This window comes from Spermophilus citellus, assembly GCF_964194105.1.
Source record: "Spermophilus citellus genome assembly, chromosome: 3".
Lineage (NCBI taxonomy): Eukaryota > Metazoa > Chordata > Mammalia > Rodentia > Sciuridae > Spermophilus > Spermophilus citellus.
This window is the reverse complement of record NC_138184.1, coordinates 132381103-132402756: the sequence shown is the minus strand read 5'-3', so window position 1 is coordinate 132402756 and position 21654 is coordinate 132381103. Positions and strand designations below refer to the sequence as shown.

The following is a 21654-nucleotide window of genomic DNA, read 5'->3' as shown; positions in this document are numbered from 1 at the left end:
GGTGGTAATAGTGCATCAGGGTGGAATTACCCTATGTACTAAAAAAAGGGAATTGGGGAAAAAAAGCCAAGGCTAAAACATGGACTTTGGGGTTTTTCTGCACAAGGATCTCAGGATAATTTAGTTGAGTGTGTTACTCAGCTTTGCATTACTATGACAAAATACCCGGGATATTCCAGCTCATGGTTTCAGAGGTTCCAATCTATAGTCAGTTGGCACTGTTGCTTTGGGGCCTATGGGAATGCAGTATATCTTGACAGAGGTGTGGTGAAGGAAGCTTCTCACGATGGCCAAGCATTAGAGAGAGGGTCTCTCTCAAGGAAGGCCATACCCCTTGAGACCTAAATTTCTCCCACTGGGCCTCACCTCTTTAAAGTTCTAACAACTCCCAGTTGTGCCACAGGTTGGTAAGCACATTTTCAACACCTAGGCTTTTGGGGGATACTTATCCAAATCATAGCAGTGAGTAAAAGAGAATAAGGAATCTTGGGATTGGCAAAAGAATATAAGAAATAGAAATCATCAAAGAGATATGAAAGAAAACTTAAGTGTAGTGAGTGTCACTAAACCTAAAGTTAGGATAGTCAGAAGCATCAAATAGTATGTAGGAAGGAAAGACAAAGACTCAGAAAGGAACATTAGATTTGACAAGTGATCACTGGAGACCATTGAAGACTGGATAAAAAAAGAGCATTGACCACCAAGCCAGATTTCAGAGGGTCAGATAAATAAACAAACAAAAAAACTTTTTCAAGTGGGACTTATTTATTACTGACAATAATATGGAAGAATTGATAGATTTGAAATACATGTGTTTTTACTGTGAAGTTTCCTTATCTCTAGTTTCATTGGCATAGGTCTGTTCTCTGTATCAGTGCCTAGTATGTCAGTCCCCTGCTTAAAGACCTCACTGCCAGTGGAAATTCAATATCCCTAGCATAGGAGACAAGATGCTTTACACTCTGATTCTAACCTTCCTCTCTTATTTCATCTTCTCCCACTCATGACACAGGAGATTTCAGATTCTTTCCAGGTTGGATCTTCGTACACATTGCTCTCTCTCCCTGGAAATCCTCCTTCCCATCTTTCACATGAAAAATTCTAGCTTGTCCTTCAACACTTGGCTCAAATGTTACCTTGTTATTGGACTTTTTCCTGCCTTCCCAGGCCCAGTGCAAGTTTCCCTCTTTGATGCTTCAACTGTAAGTTGTTCTTTCATATCTTTGTCTTAGCATCCTGAATTGTAATTCATCCATTTCCATAGCTGTGTTCTCCATTAGACTATATAATCTCTGAACACAGGAACTACCTTTTTATTGTTTTGATCTTCACAGCTGACACAAAACAAATTCCTACTAAAATCATAAGGATTGAGTAAATATTAATGTAAAGGAATATATATTGAGCCATATAAGATGTAAATAAAGAAGGAAATTAGTGGAAAAAAGGAAAGTTTTCACCTATGCTATTCCTTTTAAAAAAATCTATGATCATTTATAATGCATGTGATGTGTGAAGCTATGCATCTTCATGTATTCTGCTACAATCATTTTGTACTAGAAAGTGACTTTGGAGTTCAACAGTTTTCACTTCAGATGCAACCTCTGACCTTAAAAATCTCTATGAATTTGAGCAAGTTAATTTTTTTGAACCTGAGTTTCCTATTGGTCAAAAGAGGATAACATTTTCTTACTAGTAGTTTCTCTTTGTTCTTAGATTTGACTTCTTTGATACTTAATCCATTTTCTAAAGAGATGGTTTGTGTTTGTTTTTTAAAGTTAAATTCTGTGTTTTCTGTCATATGCTGAAGCTAGAGTAAAATAAAGGGAAGGGGGAGGGAAGGATAGGATAATATAAAGAACCAGTCAAATACAAATTAAAGACTAGTAAAAGGAAGTCTAGTAGAGTGGAGGAAGGAGAATGGGAGAGGGGAGGGAAGACAAGAGGGGAAAATGGGAGATCATGAACTGGAATTGATTTCCATGCATTTATGAGTTTGTTGGGATGAATCCAATTATAATATATAACTATAATGCTCTAATAAAAAAATTAAATTATGAAATTAGGAAGTATAAACTCCAGTGTATCTTTATTCAGCAGTACTTCATATACCTAAATGATGCTGTCTGGTTAATAATACCCATTCCTGGCATTAAGCAAATTCAACAAAATTTGAGAATTGTATATGTGGGTTGATTTAATAAGTTCACAATTAAGTCTGGATTATGAAGCTCCACATAACTTCCTAAAAGAGGCCCTTCCTTTGAGGCTTGCTGAGCTGAATCTAAGGACACCCTTTCTGTCTTTATCTGCAGGAGTCTATTGCTTTGAGTGGTTTGGATCATCTCCCCTCAAACCCCCGGCAGAATTTTTGTGGTTAATAAAAACATGTGCTTACAGCTTTTTTTTGCATAGATAAAGGAAAGGATTCCACATCAGATTTAGATCAGAGATAGATTTTCAGAAGAAAATGACGGACCTGTCCTCTGGGAACAGTGGAATGCAGCATGTTCTGTCTCTGATTGATTGAGTTTATGGCATTAAAGAACCTTTCCACACCCACACCCACACAGAGATGCAAACAGTGGTCACAACTGCAGATTCAGACTCTGTCTCTTCCCTCAGTCTCATTTCCAAAGTGCATCCGTTGTTTTCCATAACATGAAATAAATCCCTCTCTTTTGCCCAGTGGTGAAAAGCTTATATAAATACTAGAACTTCAACTATTCCCTGGAGTTTTCTTTTGGCTAGCCTGCAGCCATGGGTCTGTTTGGATATTGACATGCATTTTCTCTGCAGATCTTTCAGGCCACTTGGGTAAGTCCAGTGGTGATTAATTTACTTGTCTTGAAAATTTATCAGACTAACCATTATAACACTCCATTTATGGAAAAAAAAATTGACACCCTGATTGAAAAGGCTCCAGGTTTAAAGTAACTCTTTTATTCTTTCAGCATATATCATTCTGATGATATGTCTCTATATATATTTTAGGAATTCTTGGCCTAGGAGATGATTTTAACAATTCTTGAAAGAAATACTAATGTGAAGAATTGATTAGAAACAAGACACTTAACCTGAGCCATGATGTTCCTATGAAATAATTTTTTAAAATATTTAGAAATGAAGTATTTCATTGTATACCAAAGAGTTAACATTATTGGGCTGAAATTAAAACATATAATGAAAATTCTTTAGTCATTGTAATTGGAGAGAAAAGGGAAGGAATTGTACAAAAAGGCAAGAATCAGTGCTTGGTGTATACAGAAGTTACTCATTATCTAAATATGTGGATAAGATGAATTAATTCCTAGTGAAATATAATACTATCTTAATTAAAAACTTTTTGTTATGTTCTTTTGTAAAAATTGTTGATCAAACATCATTGTGCATAGAGTAGTCTTAGAGAATATATTAATTTTATTTTTCCTTTTAGTTCTTGGTTTTTTAAAAAAATTATCTATTATTTGTCTATCAGTAATGGCGATCACAGAAGTGTCCTCCAAGTACTGATACTGTTTTTGCACATTTTTTTAAAAGATGAAAAAAGTATCTTTTTCTAATTTCCTGTGGAGTCTGCCAATCTGAGGCCAATTCTGGCTATGTACAAGAGAAACAGAATTCCATGCATATGAAATATTTTAGCCATAGTTGTGCTGGTCTTTTCATTTTGGGGGAGTATTTTACTTGTTGGCAATAATACACTTTATCTAGTATTTTTAAAAATTTCTTTAGTTGCCAAGTTTATTAATTACATATAAGTGGTTTGATATTTTAACAATGAGCAATTCTGAAATTCCTTATACATTAAAAATTATGATTGTGTTTTGTTGTCCCTAAGGATCCAAGATTTTCCTTCTGTGTTTATAACGGCCCTAACAGAGAAGAGGTTAAAAAAAAAAAACCACCAAATCTCATTAATAGATTAGCTCCCCTTTTCTTAAGACCTAATAGAGAAAATGAAGAAATATATATGTATTTTCCTGTCTGTGAGGTTCATTTTTAAATTATAGAATTTAAAAAGAGATAAAGAACGTGGATGAATTTGAGTTTTGTTGGCTTTACCTGAAACACAAATCTTTGCATGTCTGTAGTTTTAATTCATAAGTCACAGTTCAAATAAACCAACAGTTAGGACTATTTTTAGGCCAATGATTATTACTTTTAATTCTTGTGTACCTTAAACATAACTTTCTTTTAAAATAACTATACTTGTTTATTTTTTGTTTTAAAGCATACTTTTGTTTATCAATATCTCTCTACCCTGGTATACTATACATGAGACCTAAAAAAAAAAAAAAAGAGCAATCCCATCAGCAATGTATGAGAGTACCTTTTTCCCCACATCCTCACCAACACTTACTGTTGTTTGTCTTCATAATAGCTATCATTCTGTCAACATCACATTTGGAATTCAATACTGTCTTCCTTACAATCTTTCTTTACCAATGGACTCTGTCAGAAAATACACAGGGATAAAATTAAGAGAAATTACATATCTAATGGAGTATTTTTAAACCCTGGAATCTGGGTGGCCACTCAAGTCATTTCATATAGACAATTTTCTCTCAAAACTTGGCTTAAAGAAAGCCTAAGCAACACATACTTGTCACTATCGGTTACTGTGAAAGAGAGCCATATGAGGAAAGAAGTTGTGTTGCATTCTGTAGATTGTAAAAAAAAAAAAAAATGCATCTTTTCTTTGTTCCTAGGTTTGAAGAAGAAATGACCACTAAGTGGTTATATCTCTTTGAAGGCAGCGGGGTCCCATATGGCCCAATCAACAATATGAAGGGTGTATTTACAGAACCTCAGGTTTGTTTTTTGAAGTCCTTGGTTGCTTCTCTTTCCTATCCAGATTGATATCAAAAGGTACATTAGTCATTGATCTTAAGTCACATAATATGATGTTTCACTGTTATGTTCAAATTTTTTGTGGGTTTGGGATAAAATAAAAATAAAAAGTATGATTGTAGAACTGGCTATCTACAATCATACTTGTGTCTATTGGGTCTAACATATTTCATTATCAGCCACTCCATAAAATTTTCAAGGTGAAAGCTTTTATTTTTTTCTGAAAATTAGAAATATAGACAATTGAAAAGTTGGAATCAGGATTTCAGAGATATTTTTGTAGAAAGAAATATGAGAAATTTTCCAGTTATAGCCTACTTCTAATCACCACATAGCTGTCTTAAAATATATAAAGCATATTTAGTTTTGCAAATTAGAAGCTTTCGTATGTTTTGATTAATATGTCTTTTTTTGTGGGGCAAGAATTATACTTTAATAAAGTTTTGTTCTATACATTGCTTAATAGGTTCTTCTTGGGGCACAGGAAGAAGGGTCACCACCCCAAAATATTTTTTATAACATTGTTCAAGTGGATTATTTTTAGATGTCAAAAATATCTAAAGGTGAATCAGGGTATCGCCTTTCCCTTATGCTTACTGCTACTTAACCAATAGAACTATAAGCAATGTACCATGTCTCAAATTCACATATTAACCCTAAAATGTAGAGGACCTGCATTTTTCTGTGAATATTTTATTATGATGTTTTACATATCTTGTCAGTTTCCAACATTTCAAAATCGTAGGAATTTTTTTCTGTTGGTACTTCATATAGTAGCAGGTTTTTGTTTGAAATGAATTACTGAAAATGAAATATCCATTTTCTGAGGAAGAAGATCTTTGTTGGGAAACTGAACTCTTTAACATTGGTACATTTTTCTTGCATAAATGTCTGCTTAAAAGGAAATTAGAGTGTATTTAATTCAGTAATTACAATATTTACTGGAGAAGAAAGGCTAGAGAATTCAGAAATGCTATTTTTTTGCCCCAGTGAAGAGTTTTATTCACAATAAAACAATGGTCAATATGTATTGGTGATAAGAAGCCCACTTGGTATATACTGTGTAAATTCATCTGAAAGGAACCCCAAAATTCAGTGGATTAATATCTGGTGATTCCTTGGTCTCCACACCTGAATATAGATAGGCCAAGTACCTGGTTTATTTAATTCAAAACTGAGAATCAGCCATCTCATTTTAAGCTGTGGTATTTTAGAGGTGTGTAGGACTTCGTATTTGTCTCAATTTGAGGTCATATTTCACAAGAGATATTTCCTGAAAGTTTTCCCATCAGCATTTCTGTTGTTTCATCTGTGTTTTATCAGAGATAAACAAAGAAAATCAAAGAGTTATTCTTAAATATCAGTAGGTATATTCTAATTATCTGGGTTTTTTAAGGTTATGATAAACAAAGATACAAAGTCTTATTATTTTTAAATTGTTCACATAATTATGGACTGGTTCAGAGTGGAGATAGGCTAAATAGAATTTTTATATCTGTTTTCCCCTTTTAATTCAGCTTAATTAATACAAGGGAAATTTAATTAATTTGTTATCTTTGTATCTCAACTGCTTTGGACCTGCAAAGTATCTATTTTTGGTCTATGTCATGGTGTCATATTTTTAGTACTTAGCCTACTTACCAAATGGAGAAGTTTGATATTATGTAAATCAAGATACCAGATTTCCATGTTACCCTCAAAATTTCTAAACTGACCTCTTAACCCCATCAAAAAGTGGATCCTAATTATTACAGTTCTAAAGTAAAAAATACTTAACCATACCATGATGTTTATTGATAATTGGAAACCAGTAGCAAGGGTTCTCTTTCATACATAATTTCACTCTTCATTTGTAATTTTAAGTACAAAAATATATGTCTGTAATTTATCAGATTTTTAGAAAGACTAGAGAGTAATGTACTACCATTACATTTTTAAAATAAGCCAAGATTACTCTGGAAATTGTAAGTATTCTAGTTATGTTTTGCACGAGAATCAGGGTTATCACCTTTTCCTTATGCTTAGAACTGTTTGTCCCTTTTCAAAAAGACTTCTATAATATTTTGCATTGTGTAATGTGAAAAAATAAAAAAAAACGTGTATGAAGTATATTATTCAAAAGCACCTTAAGGTGAAATCTATGAATGACAATTTAGAAAATTCTTTCATTTATTCAATAAACTTTTATTATATTTACTAGGTGAATTAGTAAGGATTTAGTATGAATTTAGTATTCTATGCCTTTCTGAAAAATAAACTCAAAATTTACTTCAATAGCATGCATACAATAAATGTTCATGTATATGTAAATAAACAAATGAATAAGTTGTTAACTGTGGAAAGTGTAGGTTTTCCAGGGCTGGGGATGTGCCTCAAGCGGTAGCACACTTGCCTGCCTGGCATGCGCGGGGCGCTGGGTTCAATCCTCAGCACCACATAAAAATAAAATAAAGATGTAGTGTCCACCAAAAACTAAAAAATAAACATTAAAAAATTCTCTCTCTCTTTAAAAAAACAAAGAAAGTGTAGGTTTTCCAAATGATCAGATGGTTCCTGTACCCTAGCACTAATGAGCATTATCTTTAGCACTAGTTGAATTGCTCTTGATGATTTCAGGGGGACTGATGGTTGTTAGGGTTTGGGGTTAAGATGATGGTTAACATCATATTTTCAAATTTGGTGGACAGTTTTATAACTTTGCAGGCTTTAGTTTTCTTAACTGTTATATGGTATAATAGGATCTTATCTCGCCAATGTTGAAAGTGTTAAATGAGATGTTAATTAAGGGAATAGTACAGGGATTGACAAATGCTAAATGCTCAATGCATGGTAGTGGCTCTCATTATAATGGTGCCCTTGATGATTATATTCTTATTAAAACACCTTATTTTAAAATACCTGTTTTAGTGAACAGTGGTACATCCAGTGCTGCCACAAGTATGGGGATCATTAATTTAGAATCGCAATCTACTACCCTTTTATGAAAACGTATCTGCAAACGATATGCCAAGAGTTCCCAACCCTTCATTATTTCTGATTGCTGACAACCCTCTTATTTTTCATTTTCCATAAAAGTGTTTTTTTTTTTTTTAAGTTTGATTTCCGTTTGAGGTGTCCAAGGGAGCTTTCGCTCTGATGAGTAGCAGTTTCTTGGCCCTGGGTACAGGGAACTAGCCACTTGTGTTCAATGTGGGAATGCACCACTGGCGTAGTGGCCCAGCTATCTGTGTGCGCTGTGCCAGCACAGCTGCTCATTTGACTGAAAATTACTTTGGGTGAAGTACAAGGCTTGGAACATGGCGCAGGAAGGAAAGCTTTGATGAAGTGAAAAGGGGCATGTCCAACCAGGGAAAGAAAAAAAAAAAAAGGAAAAGATTGGGAACCTCAAGGAATAGAAGAGAATTTTATATGCTTTTTATTCAATGGACCATGTATGTTTCTCATCTGTGGCTTGAAAATCTTGGTTGACAACAAAAATGTACTTGATGGTAGAAACTATATCTAACCTAACAAATTCATCATAGTTCATATTCCAAGAAGATTTCATTTTTTTACTCAACTGAAATGGGAGATGATATGTTTTATCTTGGATAGTTGGAAGATTGTCTACCTTTTATCTTATGATAAAGTGCTGTAGACCTTTGCACAGTAAAAATGATGTCACGGTTGTCCACGGTTAAGTCAATCAAAAATACTATGGGGGCATTTGTCTGCCTTTACTGATATTTCTGACAAGTTTTGACTAAAAATTCTTAAAGTGGTAGTTTTATTGTTTTTCTCCCTCAATGACAAATTATCTATGGAAAGCTCTGTGCATTATAGGGCATAATATAGGTTATCTGCATATAGATTTTAATAGCCAGTCATTTTTTCAAGTACTTTCTTAAAATATCTTCTTCTAATCAGGCCAAGATTGTGCAGTACATTAAAGGAATTCTTAAAAAGTTTCAAAAACTTACTAGATGACCTCAGTATGGTCCTATTTAACATACCCTTGGGAACATGTGCATGAAATACATTGTGGTTTGAGGGTTTCCAACCCAAATAAACTTAAAAGAAAATGCAGCTTTTAATAGAAACTATTCAAATTCCTGCAAAAATAGGTATGGATGTCACCATTGAAAGGGCTTAAAAGCATCATTATCTACACTGAACATCAAAAGAGAACACACCATCCTGCTTTCAGAATTTTGCTTAAGATTGTATATTTAGTTATTCTCATGTATCATCATCTTTAGTTGAACTACTAAGGTAAAAATATGAATTATGAATTATTGGAACTTCTGATTAGTGTTTTTTTTTCCTTGATGCCATGACCTGAGAGTAGGGTAGAAGGGCAAAGGGTATCCTAAAACTGGTGTTGCTTAACAGTCTTTCCATTTGTACCACACAAGTTGACTATATCAGGTGTAAAACATCACTCTGAAGCATCACTTCTGAGAACTATTGGGAGGGAAATATCAAAATTATTGAAATATCACAGCTGGCCCCGATTTTAACTGGTGCCAAACACCTGCAGGCTCTAAAAGGACACCAAAACAAAACCCCGCCCTGTGGCAGCAAGCCATCCCTAACAACCCTTCCTTAACTTTGCATCACCATCAAAAGTAATTTAACATTTTCTACAGAAACTCTATTCTTCCTGTCCCTGAAGGCCATTACAACTCCTTTTGCAAATATTTCGTATGGGATAAATATGTCATAGTAACAGAGTGAAGTATTGAAATATTTGATGGCTGAAAATTATCTGTTGTTTTCATCTCATTATTTGTGGAAGTCTGTGAAGTTGGAGGTTTTATTAATCTCTGAGCTAGCTCATATTCTCTAAGTGATTTTGTTTTAGCACATTTTGGCAAAATATCTGAGCATCTGGGGGGAAAAAGGCCTTCAATATTCATGTCACAAAGTGTCAAAAGCACCCCCAAATACAGAGCTGTTTTTTAGTCCTTTCTATTTCTCCTACAACTACTTTGCTCTCCTTCTTTCTCTCACACATACACACTTGATCACCTTTTGAATGACATTAGTTAATGTTTGTTGAAATGCAGTTGTGTACTCTCAGAGAGTTATACAAGTCAAACAAAGCTGTTTCTTTGTCTTTAGTACTCTGAGTATATGTGCAGTGGTCCTTGTAGCTGGAAAATTGTTGATGAAGATGTGAGGTAAAATAATTTGTCTGAAAATATTTCCCAGTAGGTCGGGAGATACAAAATATTTTTTGAATATCTTTAAAAACATATGGCACATTTTAGATGGTGTACAAATTCAGATAGCACTGCGTGTGTTTGTTTCATGATAGCTGGGTATGATATTTTCAATTTTTAAAGAAGCTATATATCTCAGACTTATGTGAATGAAGTAAACATTGAGTTTATTTTATATTAAAATATAAATTATATCCAATTTTATTTTATTAACAAGAATCCTAATGCAAAAAACTGTTATTATTTAAGAGGAAATTCATTGAAATGTTGAATGAAAAGTAACATTATGACTTACAAGTAACATTACTGGCATTTTACATTTACTTTTCTGGTTGCACTTTTAATTGACACTGATTCCTTGAACTACCATACTTATTTAGATTTAGATATCCAACTAGAATGCCTTGGACATCACTTACTGTATATTGTAAAGAAAAGGTGAGAAGCATGGTTTAGAACAAATTACCTGTTCACTCATTTAGTCATTCACTCCTTCATTCATAATATAAATGGATGGCCTGCTATGTGTACATTCTTCTGTTAGGAATTTGGCAAGGGGAGAGGTTGATAGTTCACTTTTGTTCTCTTGATTCATTGTCTTCTATCAGGAGGTTGCAGTCTAGCTAGAAAGCGTTCTGTGTCATAGAAGAATCATACAAAAATGCTCTATTTTTAATAGCAAGAAATAATATGCATAAAGCATTATAAAACTCTGCTAATTAGAGGTTTAACAAAAGTTTAACATTTAACAAAAGAGTTCAAAATCTTAATCTTGAAACTTACCAAAGAATTCTTTATTCTTTTAAAAGCTTCTTGTAATAAGGTTATCTTTATTATTAAATTTCTCTTCATTGATTAGGAAGGAGATAATGGAGGGTTTCAGCTTTTATTATTTAGTGACTTTGAAATTATTTCTGTTCTGAGGATATCAAAGTTTTCTTGGTGTTTTATAAAATTAACTATTTCTGTCTCTGCCTCTCTGTTTTTGTCTCGTCTTTCTTTTGTGTGTGTTTATGCACAAGCATGCCCTTTATTCACCAAGTTTCAAATATGTAGCTTATGTTTTCTGAGCATTTCCAAAATATTTCACAGTAGACATATGTAGTATATTCATTTTGCAAATCTTGACTTTTCAAGCCAAAGACATAATCTATTTTTTAAATGAATAAAAAAATGAAAATCAAGAAAGGGTAGTTAATTGTATCTGGGCATTTTGAGACCCAGAGTGAATTGTAATTAGCACCAACTAATTTTAGAAAATGATTTAGCACAATGCTCCAATAGGAATATAATGTAAGCCACCTATGTAATTTTAAATTACCTAATAGCCAAATTAAAAAGAAGTAGAAAATTAATTTTAATTATTTTATTTAAACATTTTATCCCTACACTGTTTCTCAGTTTAGATGAGCCACATTTCAAAAGCTCAGAGGCCACATGTGTCAGTGGCTACTGTTGCAGTGTTTATCTAGCCAGTTACAAAAATATCTGGTAGTTTGTTCTTTACTTTTTTCTGCAGGTCTGTACACTTTTAATTATTTTAATTTTTTTAGCTATTCCAATTAAATTAAATTTCAATTTGGGGATATGAATTTCATCTTTTAGAAGTCTCATTTTATAACAGTATTCTACTGTTTATTTGTTTTTGGCTGCCACCTAAATTAGTGTTGATTTTTATGTAAACTTCAACCTTTTGTACATCAGAAGGAAAAGCTTTTGCTCAAACAAATGTTTTCTATAGTAACAGTATGAAAAGATGTGATAAGTTATCAGCTTTATTTTCTGATACATATGCAATAATTTATAGGGACTATAACACCAATATTTAAATTTCTTTTTCTAAAATGATCTTGAAGGAGGAGCAACTGCTGTACTGCTTTCCATAGGGCTGTACCAATTTCCATTCTTACCAAGGATGTGCAGGTGTTCACTTTCTTTCATGTAATAACTAGTGCTTGTTTTCTATTGATTTTTTGATATTAGTCACACTAATAGGTTTGAGGTGGTATCGCTTTGTGGTATTGATTCTAATTTTTCTTATGATTAATGATGTGGAGTTCATTTTCATATCCCTGTTGGCCATTTGAATATTTTCTTTAGAAAAATATTCAAGCTCAATTGCTCATTTTTAAATCAGGTTATTTGTTTGTTTTGCTACTAAATTTTATGAGTCTCTTAACTATATTGAAACTTCCATATGGCCCAGGAATCCCACTTCTTTCTCTTTCTCTCTCTGTGTATGTATATATTTTTTGTTTCATATTATATATGTACATATATAGTATGAAATAAAATGACTATTTCATAGAAATATCTATTCTCACCTGTTTATTGAAACATTATTCACAAAAGCTAAGATATGGCAACAACCCAAGGGTTGATAGATAATTAGATAAAGAAAATATAGTATGATATTATTCAGACATTATAATAAGAAATCCTGCAATTTATAATAACATGGATGAACCAGAGGATATTAGGCTAAGTAAAATTACTCATACATGAAAGATGAATACCTTATTATTTCATTTATATATTCAAACTAAAAAAAACTGAACTCATAGCAACAGAGTAAAATGGCAGTTACCAAGAGTTAGAGGGTAAAGAAAATGGTGGGAAAACTGGTTAAACTCTGCAAACTTTCTGTTATAAGATGAATAAATTCTGCAAATTTAGTGTACGCCATGTGATTAGAGTTAATACAAATGCATTGTCCACTTAAAAATTTGCTGAGAATAGATCTTAACCCATGAAGTTCCAAGTTTTAAAATCTGTATTTCAATAAAATTGACAGGCACATTAATATAGGTTAGAAATCATAACCTTGACCTTACATTTATTATTACATTAATTACCATATTATATTATGTTTTAATTACATCATGATCTAAAGAGACTTTGAAAAGGGCTCCTATGTTCTGTGAATTTCAGCAGTTAGAAATGGTTCCTGATCTGAGGTAGATAAATGAATAAACTCTCATTTCTTTTCTTTCTTCTCTTCCTTTCCCTGCCCCCCTCTCCTCCTTTAATCCTCTTTCCTTTTTGATCTCCCTTGTCTTCTGTTAAAGAATTTCCTTAGTATTCATTGTAATATAGGTTGTTTATCAATGAATCAGTTCTCTCAGTTTTTGCTTATCTGAAAGTTCATTTAATTTTTCTTGTTTTGAAATTTACTTTTGCTGTATATAAGATTCTTGCTTGACATTTCTTTAGCAATTTGAATTGTCCTGTTCCACTGACTTCTGACTTCCATTGTGTTTGATGAGAAGTTATATGTTGATCTCATTCAATTTCCTTGTATGTGATATGTCATTTTTCCTTTGTTCCCTTGAGAATTTTCTTTTTGTCTTTGAACATTTTGAGTATAATATGTGATATTTGTGTTTCTCCTAACATTTATTCTACTTAGAGTTCATTGATCCTCTTAGATGTGAAAATTAATGATTTTCATGAAATTTGTAAAGCTTTTTTTTTTAATCATTATTTTTTTATCCCTTCTTGGTACTCACATTTATGTGTATGTTGGTACACTTCAGTGTGTCCTGCATTTTTCTGAGGCTTTGTTCATTTTTTTTTTCATGTTTTGTATGGATCTCTCTTTAAATTTGCTGGCTCTTTTTTCTATAAGTTCAAATCTGTAGCTGAACTCTTTCAGTGAATTTTTCATTTCAGTTATTGTAATTTTTGATTCCAGAATTTCCATTTGGTTTCCTTTAATAATTTAAATCATCTCTACCTCTTTCTTTATATTATCTCTTTGATGAGACATTGTCATCATATCTTCCTTTAATTCTTTAACTATGGTTTCCTTTTGTTCTTTAAAAATATTTATAATAGCTGCTTTGAAGTTTTTTTCCTGCTAAGTCCACCATCTGTGACTCTTCAAAGGCAGTTTGTATTGCCAACTTTTTTCTTTCTGTATATTAGCCACATTTTACTATCTCTTTGTAGGTTTTATAACCTTTTGGTGATAACCGGACATTTGAGATCCTTACCCTGTCACAGAAGTTGTTTTGTTTGTTGTTTGCTAGGTCAAACAACAGTGACTTAGTGATGAGTCAATTCTGAGAGGTCTGCTTTTCCTGTGGTACAGAGATTCTGATGTCCCAATTTTGATTGTTTTCAATTCTTTTACTGTTTTACTGTGGAGTCACTCTTTTTTTTGACATATCCCCTTACTGGTAAAAGTTGTTTTTGCCAGTTATATTTTTAGCCTTTGAAACTCTGTGTGTATGTGTGTGTGTTTATCTGTCTTGTAAACTACTATTACATTTAAAGGGAATTCACATTTTTTATGTGTTTCACTTTCAGCCAAGGATTAGTAACTTGGAGTTTTCCTCTGTGATTACTGCTGAGTGGCTATCACATTGAATATGTACAAAGTTAACCAGACATCCAGAAATAAGTGTGATTTAAATTTTAATTCTACCTTCCTAGGTATCATGCTTGAGTCAGAGCAGCTTACTGTTGATTCAGTGTTTATTTGGCGTTTCTTTAAGCCCCCGGTGCCAGTGGGGCCTCTGTCTTGTTGATGGGTCAGGGTGCAACTTGGTGAATGTTTTCATGTATTTCCCACATCTTGCTTTGATTACTCCTTTGGGTACAGCCTAGCATATGTGCACAGATTTTCTGACATGTAGAGTTGACTGTGATCTTAGGAGGGCTTTTCTTGATTATCACTTTCCCTGGTTCTTTCTATTTAATACTAGTCTGTTGATTTGCTTATAGAACAGAGATACCAGATTTCTCTTAATTGTTGTCCCATAAGATACTTATTGTTTTTTAACAATGATCTTAGGCATGCAGTTCTCCATTCTCTCCTCCAAATAAGGTTAATCAATCATAGCCATAGATAAGGAGTTCCTCATCCTTATGACCTTCCTTTTCTCCTCAAGAACATTTTTGTCACTGTATTAAACATGGGAGATAGGACCTATTTTCCCTTAATAATACTTTTGTTCTAAGAATGAACACTAGATGTCTTGGTGTAGGCAAAAACCTTCTGGCTTGTTCCCTCTGGAGTGGTTCCTTTCACTTATAAGAAAGCTATAGCTGGTACAACAGAAGCTCACATTTCTTAGCCTGCTGTAACTGTGGCTGCAGTATTATGTTTGCCTGGACTATAGGCAGCTCAGGCTAAGGGGAGTGAGAAACACAACAGGCTGTCCCTAGTGAGATAAAAGCATAGTAATTTAGCAGAAAGGTGAAATTGGTAAAGAGGAAACTTCCATTGTTTTGGTGACATCTGCTTAGAGTGGAATGCCTAGGTTAAAGTTTTTGTAACATGGAGCTATACAGTGGATGATGGTGATAGGTTAATGGAGTTAATGGTGATAGGTTAATGGTTCAAATGCTATGGATTCACTCTTATTGAACTTGAGTAGATTTTTTGTTGAATGAATGTTTCACCATTTGCTGTATTTTCCAGAGATTTTAAATGTAATTTTAAAATAATTTTCACTAAGAGAATTACTGTATTGCTAGGGAGAGTGCCCACTATTTCTTATTCTACCATTTTAGAAGTCCTATCCTGCATGCTTCACTATTCTTCTTTGACAATAATCTGAAGTCACATTTTCTCTATCAGAAAACCCACATGCTAAATGTCTTTTCTTTTGTGCTTGGTGCTCATCCTCATTCCATCGATACCCTTAAGAAGTTCTGATTTTGCCTTGTTGGGCTGCTTATCTTACTTGTCCTTAACATGCTGAATTTGCTCTCCTGACTCATTGCTTTTTTTGTTGTTGTTCTTTTTAGTTATACATGACAGTAGAATATCATACTTACATGGAGTATAACTTCCCATTCTTGTGGTTGTACATGATCTGGAGTTACCCTGGTCATGTATTCATATATGATCACAGGAAAGTTATGTTCAGTTCATTCTACTATTTTCCCCATTTCCATCCCCCCTCTGTTACCCCAACATCCCCCTGTCTAATCTGGTGAACCTTCATTCCCCTCCACATACACATTATTGTGAGTCTGCATCCACACATCAGAGAGAACATTCAGCTTTTGACTTTTTGGGATTGGCTTATTTCACTTAGCATGATAGCCTTCAGTTTTGTCCATTTACTAGCAAATGCCATAATTTTATTCTTTATGGTGGAGTAATTTTCTATTATGTATATGTATCACATTTTCTTTATCCATTTATCTATTCAAGGGCACCTAGCTTGGTTCCATAGCTTAGCTATTGTGAATTGAGCTTTATTCCTGTCTCCTTGCTTTTTGAACACTACTTCTAAAAGACCAATCTAAAAGTTTTATGGTAGTGTTTTTGGTTTGATCTGTCAAAGAATATCTTGGCCATAATTATCCAGGGGCCTTGTTAAAACTCATGTTTCCATACCTAACAAAGTCCAGGGATTTCTATTGTCTATGGGCAGGGCTCATAGACAATATGTATTGGCATATGTAGATTTCTAGGAATTATTCTGTTGCAGAGTTATGTACCTGTAGTTCCCAAGCAGTTTCACATCATCATATTCCTAAGTTTTTCTTTCATGATGTCTCTGGCAGTTTTCAGTTGCATAGGGAGGCTCTTTTTGGTCCTTTTGGCCATAAATCTATGGGTTTAGTTTTTTTAATATCCTGTTCACTTACACAACTGAGTCTGTCTTTGGGACCAGGTTGTAAGGGAACAGAGATAGGAAAAGAGCGATGAGATTTGGCTGCACTGTTTTGAAACTGTACATTTCTGTTCTGTTGAACCCAGAGGAAGGGCCTCATCCTCAGGCCTTGGCTTTTGTTGGCTCCCATTGTCTTTGTTGTTACTTCTGTTGCTACTACTGCTATTGCAGTTTTACCTGAGGTCCAGGGGTTAGGAGAATGAATGAAAGTAAAAGAAGAATATGGAGGTTTCCACATTATCTCTAAGTATTATGCATTCCCTTTCCCTTTCCTTGAGCTAGAACTAAAAAAATAAAGTAAAAATCTTCTCCAGAAGCTGTCTGCAACTGAGGGCTCACTTTGTTTGCTGTGTTAAATTCAACATGGGTACAGCAGTAAAATAAATTTGTAGTCATAGAAAGTAGAAAATTAATCTTATCCTAACACTTATTTGGTGGAAATTCTTTTCTTCCTCAGTTCATCTTCTGCTACTTCTGAGTCATCAAATGACTGCTTTATGTAGTCTGTACAGAATCTGTAACTCTGTTCTGTCTATAAGACAGTAGAGTACTTTTCCTCATCCCTGGAATTGGAATGTTTCAACTTAAAAGCAAAATCTTCTACTATTTTTAAAAAGTTTTTTTTTTTTAATTGGATCATCTTGCTTGAAGAGCATCCTGACACAGTTGTTAAATTGAAGTGCTCAAAAAATTCATATTATCCATGTTCCTGGTGATTGCAAAGACAGAGGCAGGAGGATTGAAAGTTTGAAGTCAGCCTTAGCAACTTAAAGAGAACTTGTTTCTCAAAAATAAGACAAAAATGTCAGGGGATGTAGCTCAGAGATAGAGCATCCCTGAATTGGATCACCAGTACTCTGTAACTATTTATTTATACCATTAAAATTTTCATATAACATGTAAACAAGACAAACAAATAAATTGGATGAAAGTCTTAATAAATAATAACTAGACTGGGGCTGGGGGTGTGGCTCAAGCAGTAACGCGCTTACCCGGCATGCCTGCGGCCCAGGTTCGATCCTCAGCACCACATACAAACAAAGATGTTGTATCTGCCAAAAACTAAAAAAAAATAAATATTAAAACTCTCTCTCTCTCTCTCTCTTTCTCTCTCTCTTTCTTTAAAAAAACAATAACTAGACTATTATATAAAACACCATTTCTGGACTGATTGTAAGGTTTATAGTTTGATATATTGATATTAATATATTTATACTCAGAATTGCTTTTGAATGCTTTATGTATTAGGATTCTATTTGCTTTAAAATATTTTCTGCTTAAAAGAAAAAAAGAAAATCATCTGATTTACAAGAATGAATAGTTAATGGTCCTATACTACTTTCCTCAAATATCAATTTTCCATGTCAGGCATTTGAAGTTACCTAGCACTTATTCAGCATTTTTCTGGTAAATGCATTTTTTTCAAGTGTGAGAGAAACAGAATTTTCAGAAAGAGAAGAAAGTTATCAGAATCTGCAATGATTAAGACTGAGTGAAAACAAAAGTCTGTTTGCTCAGGTCTGTGCAATACTAAATTATCCATATAGTTTTTTTAATAACAATTGTAATATAAATCTGATACATCTTCTGGTGCCAGTAAGTAATAATATGCTCAAAAGTGATAGGAACATGGCAAAGATATGAAGGAGTCATCTTCAAAGGGTTCACAATAGCCAAAGTGTAGCAAAATAGCGACCAAATATAATTACATTAATGGATTATAATTAGTAGAATAAAATAAATATCTCTGAGAACATACTAATATAAACAAATAATAGAATAAATAAATAAACAAATGTTGAGGAATTTTAAAATCTCTTCATACTGTAGAATTTCAATTAATAAAAGGAAAGAGGAGAATAGAAAATTGGCCTTAGATAAATACCATAGTTATGATTATTGCAGGAAAATCTGGTGGATTCAAAAGTTATGATGAGAAAGAATTTTTACATAATTTCCACCTTATTAGTTATAAAGTAAAAAAATAATAATTTTATAGTGACAGAATTTAATAAACACCAGTTTAACCAAGTAGTCACCAGTGCTAAGCTCTGTTATTTCAGGTATTGTTTGATATGGCATATAACATTAATTTCTTGCCAGAAATGCATAACCTTAATCAATAATGGGAAAACATCTGACCAACTCAAATTGAGATAAATTTGTTAAAATTGCTGAATAGAATTCTTCAAAAGTGTCAAGGTCATTGGAGATAAACACTAAGTAGCTTTTCAGATTGGCAAAGTTTAAAAAGACATAACATCCTAATGAAAATAAGATATACTATAAGTTGGTATAAATATGTCAAAATAGACTCTACTATCATGTATAACTAAAAAGAACAAATAAAAATTTTAAAAAAAGAAGAAAAGAAAAAAATTGTATATTTACATGCACTGTGGGCTCCTGGACCATATCTCAATTCAGCGAAAAGAATATTTACACTTGCTAGAATTTGCATAAGGTCAGTAGGTAATGGTATGTTATCAATTTTTATGTTTTGATTTTAATAATTTTATTATGCTAATAGTAATATGTTAATAGTAACCAGGTGTGATGGTACATGCTTGTAATCCCAGTGACTTGCAAGGCTGAGGCAGGAGTATTGTACTTTTAAAGCCAGCCTCAGAACTTAGCAAGGCCTTAAGCACTTAAGCAACTTACTGAGATCCTGCCTCAAAAAAAAAAAAAAAAAAAAAAAAGGGCTGGGGATGTAGCTGTCGTTCAGTGGGTAAGTACTCCTGGCTTCATTCCTAGTACCAAAATAAATAAATAAAAGTTCTTAATAGTAGGAGTTGGGTAAGAAGTATATTAGAACTGCATTTTGGGGGTTGGGGATGTGGCTCAATCGGTAGCGCACTCGCCTGGCATGCAAGCAGCCTGGGTTCGATCCTCAGCACCACATACAAAGATGTTGTGTTCGCCAAAAACTAAATATATATATATATATATATATATATATATATATATATATATATATATATATATATATAAACTCTCTCTCTCTCCTCTCTCTCTTTAAAAAAAAAGAACTGCATTTTGTAACTTTTCTTCAAGTCAAAATTATTTCAAAATAAAAAATAAAATTAATACAAAAATTTTATTTCAAATACTACATATTACATAAACACAAAGAGCCTTGATTTTTAACATATACAAAATGTAAAGTAGCAAGGGCCCTGTTTATATGCTGTAGTTTTTGGTTTTCTATCATTTCACATTTATCAATTTATAAATTGATAATTTTTATCATCTTTTTACTAGTCCAGAATCATGGCACATTGAGTAGTGTAAGGCCTAAATTGTTATTAATATTTTTGCATCATAGTTGAGATTTTTTTTCCAATGCCTGTAGACCACTGAGACAGCCACACACTCAATCAAATGTTCAGATATTCTCTACACAATTGTAGTTGATCCCTTGTCAAAAATTTAAATGAAAGATAATTTAAATTCATTTTTCTTTACAAAACAGATTTTTGCTAATTTACAAAATGTAATTAAAATGTTACCAGAATGCAGTTACTCCTGGAAGTACATCTCTACAGATTCTTAGTTTTGCAAAATAGATATGTCTCACTTAACTATTTTGAAAAGCACTATATCACCTAAATTGGTTTCAGATGCTATCCAGTTTCTAGTGGTATACTGAGTGTCAATAGTGGTTCCAAATCTTCTATGTCATCAGATAGTGGCTCTCAAAGAGGATGTGCCTTAGAGTCAGTCACCTGGTGAACTTTTCTAAAAATGCAGATCCCAGAGTGTTAGCAGCGGGGGTCCTGAAAAGACAGGTCTAGAGTGAAGGTAACTATATTAGGAGTTTTAAAGGATTCCCCAAGAATGCATTTTAGGACCATAAAATACTTAAGATAGAGAAGAGCATTGTGGTATGTATGTGGTCTCTACAGTTGGTCAGACCTGGCTTTTTGTTTGGACTCTTCCACTTACTCAGGAAATGACTGTGGGCATAATTCAGTCTCCCTATGCTTTAGTTTTCCTCCTCTATAAAATGAGTATTAAATTGCATCTCATTGTTTTTTAAATGTGTCTATGAGATACTTCATTTGAAGAACTTCAAATCATGACAATTTTGGATTTTTTAAGATGATTAGATGTGTTCTGGAAAATGTGGTAGTAAAGGAAGAGTTAATGCAGGAAAGAGCAGAAAGAAACAATAAAAAAGTAGGAGATGTGAAACTTCCTTGAGAAATATGAATAGCTCAGATAGTGTGTGTGGTCACAGCATAGTGTATGAGTAAGAGGTAGCAAGAGACAAAATGAAGAATTCAAGATTCAGTGGAATTCATGGAATTATTCATGGAATATTCATATGCCATGCTGATGAGTTTGATCTATATCCAAAATAGCATGACACCAGCTCCTGGAAGTGGAGCAGAAATGCTCAGACCACTAGTGATATGTTCTGAAAATCCTGAGTACCTCTTGATCTTTCTGCGGGTCAACACCCTTCTGGACAATACAGCCCTGGATGATATAAGATGCCTATGTACAGCAACACATGAGATATATAGAGTACAACCATCCTATAGTAGAAATGCAAGAGAGAAGATAGAAGTCTTCAAATCCAAGCTACTTTTAATACAGTCTACCAAAAAACATGCATTGTGAGATTTCTCAGAAACTTGCCTGATTTACCCCTCTCTCTCTCTCTCTCTCTCTCTCTCTCTCTCTCTCTCTCTCTCTCTCTCTTTTTAATAAATACCTGCCAACTACAACTCTTGGTTTGAGCTTCTAATAACCTCAAATTCTGATAATAATCAAGCTATAGATAACCAATTAATGAATACTGTGAAGAGAGATGTTATGCTCAAGGTTAAAGTCAGTTACGTCAACATATATGTATGGGCATTTTAGGGAACAGTGTGAATTGAACTGCAATTGGATAACATAACCTGCTCTAAGTTCTGCTCCTGTCTGTCTTGGGTTGTAAATGCTGTTTT

At 33.3% G+C, this 21654-nt stretch overlaps 1 protein-coding gene across 9 annotated transcripts in view; it reads left to right on the top strand.

Moving 5' to 3' along the window:
• The window catches only part of SUGCT (succinyl-CoA:glutarate-CoA transferase), a 728181-nt gene that overhangs the window by 360511 nt on the left and 346016 nt on the right, over positions 1–21654 (top strand). For 8 of the 9 annotated variants that reach the window (XM_081286416.1, XM_081286411.1, XM_081286414.1 and 5 more), the window contains one exon: positions 4713–4815. The exons of the other annotated variant lie outside the window; for it this stretch is intronic. In XM_081286416.1, coding sequence (XP_081142542.1) covers positions 4713–4815 — 103 coding nt within the window. The remainder of the gene's footprint in view (positions 1–4712; positions 4816–21654) is intronic. 9 annotated transcript variants of the gene reach the window in all.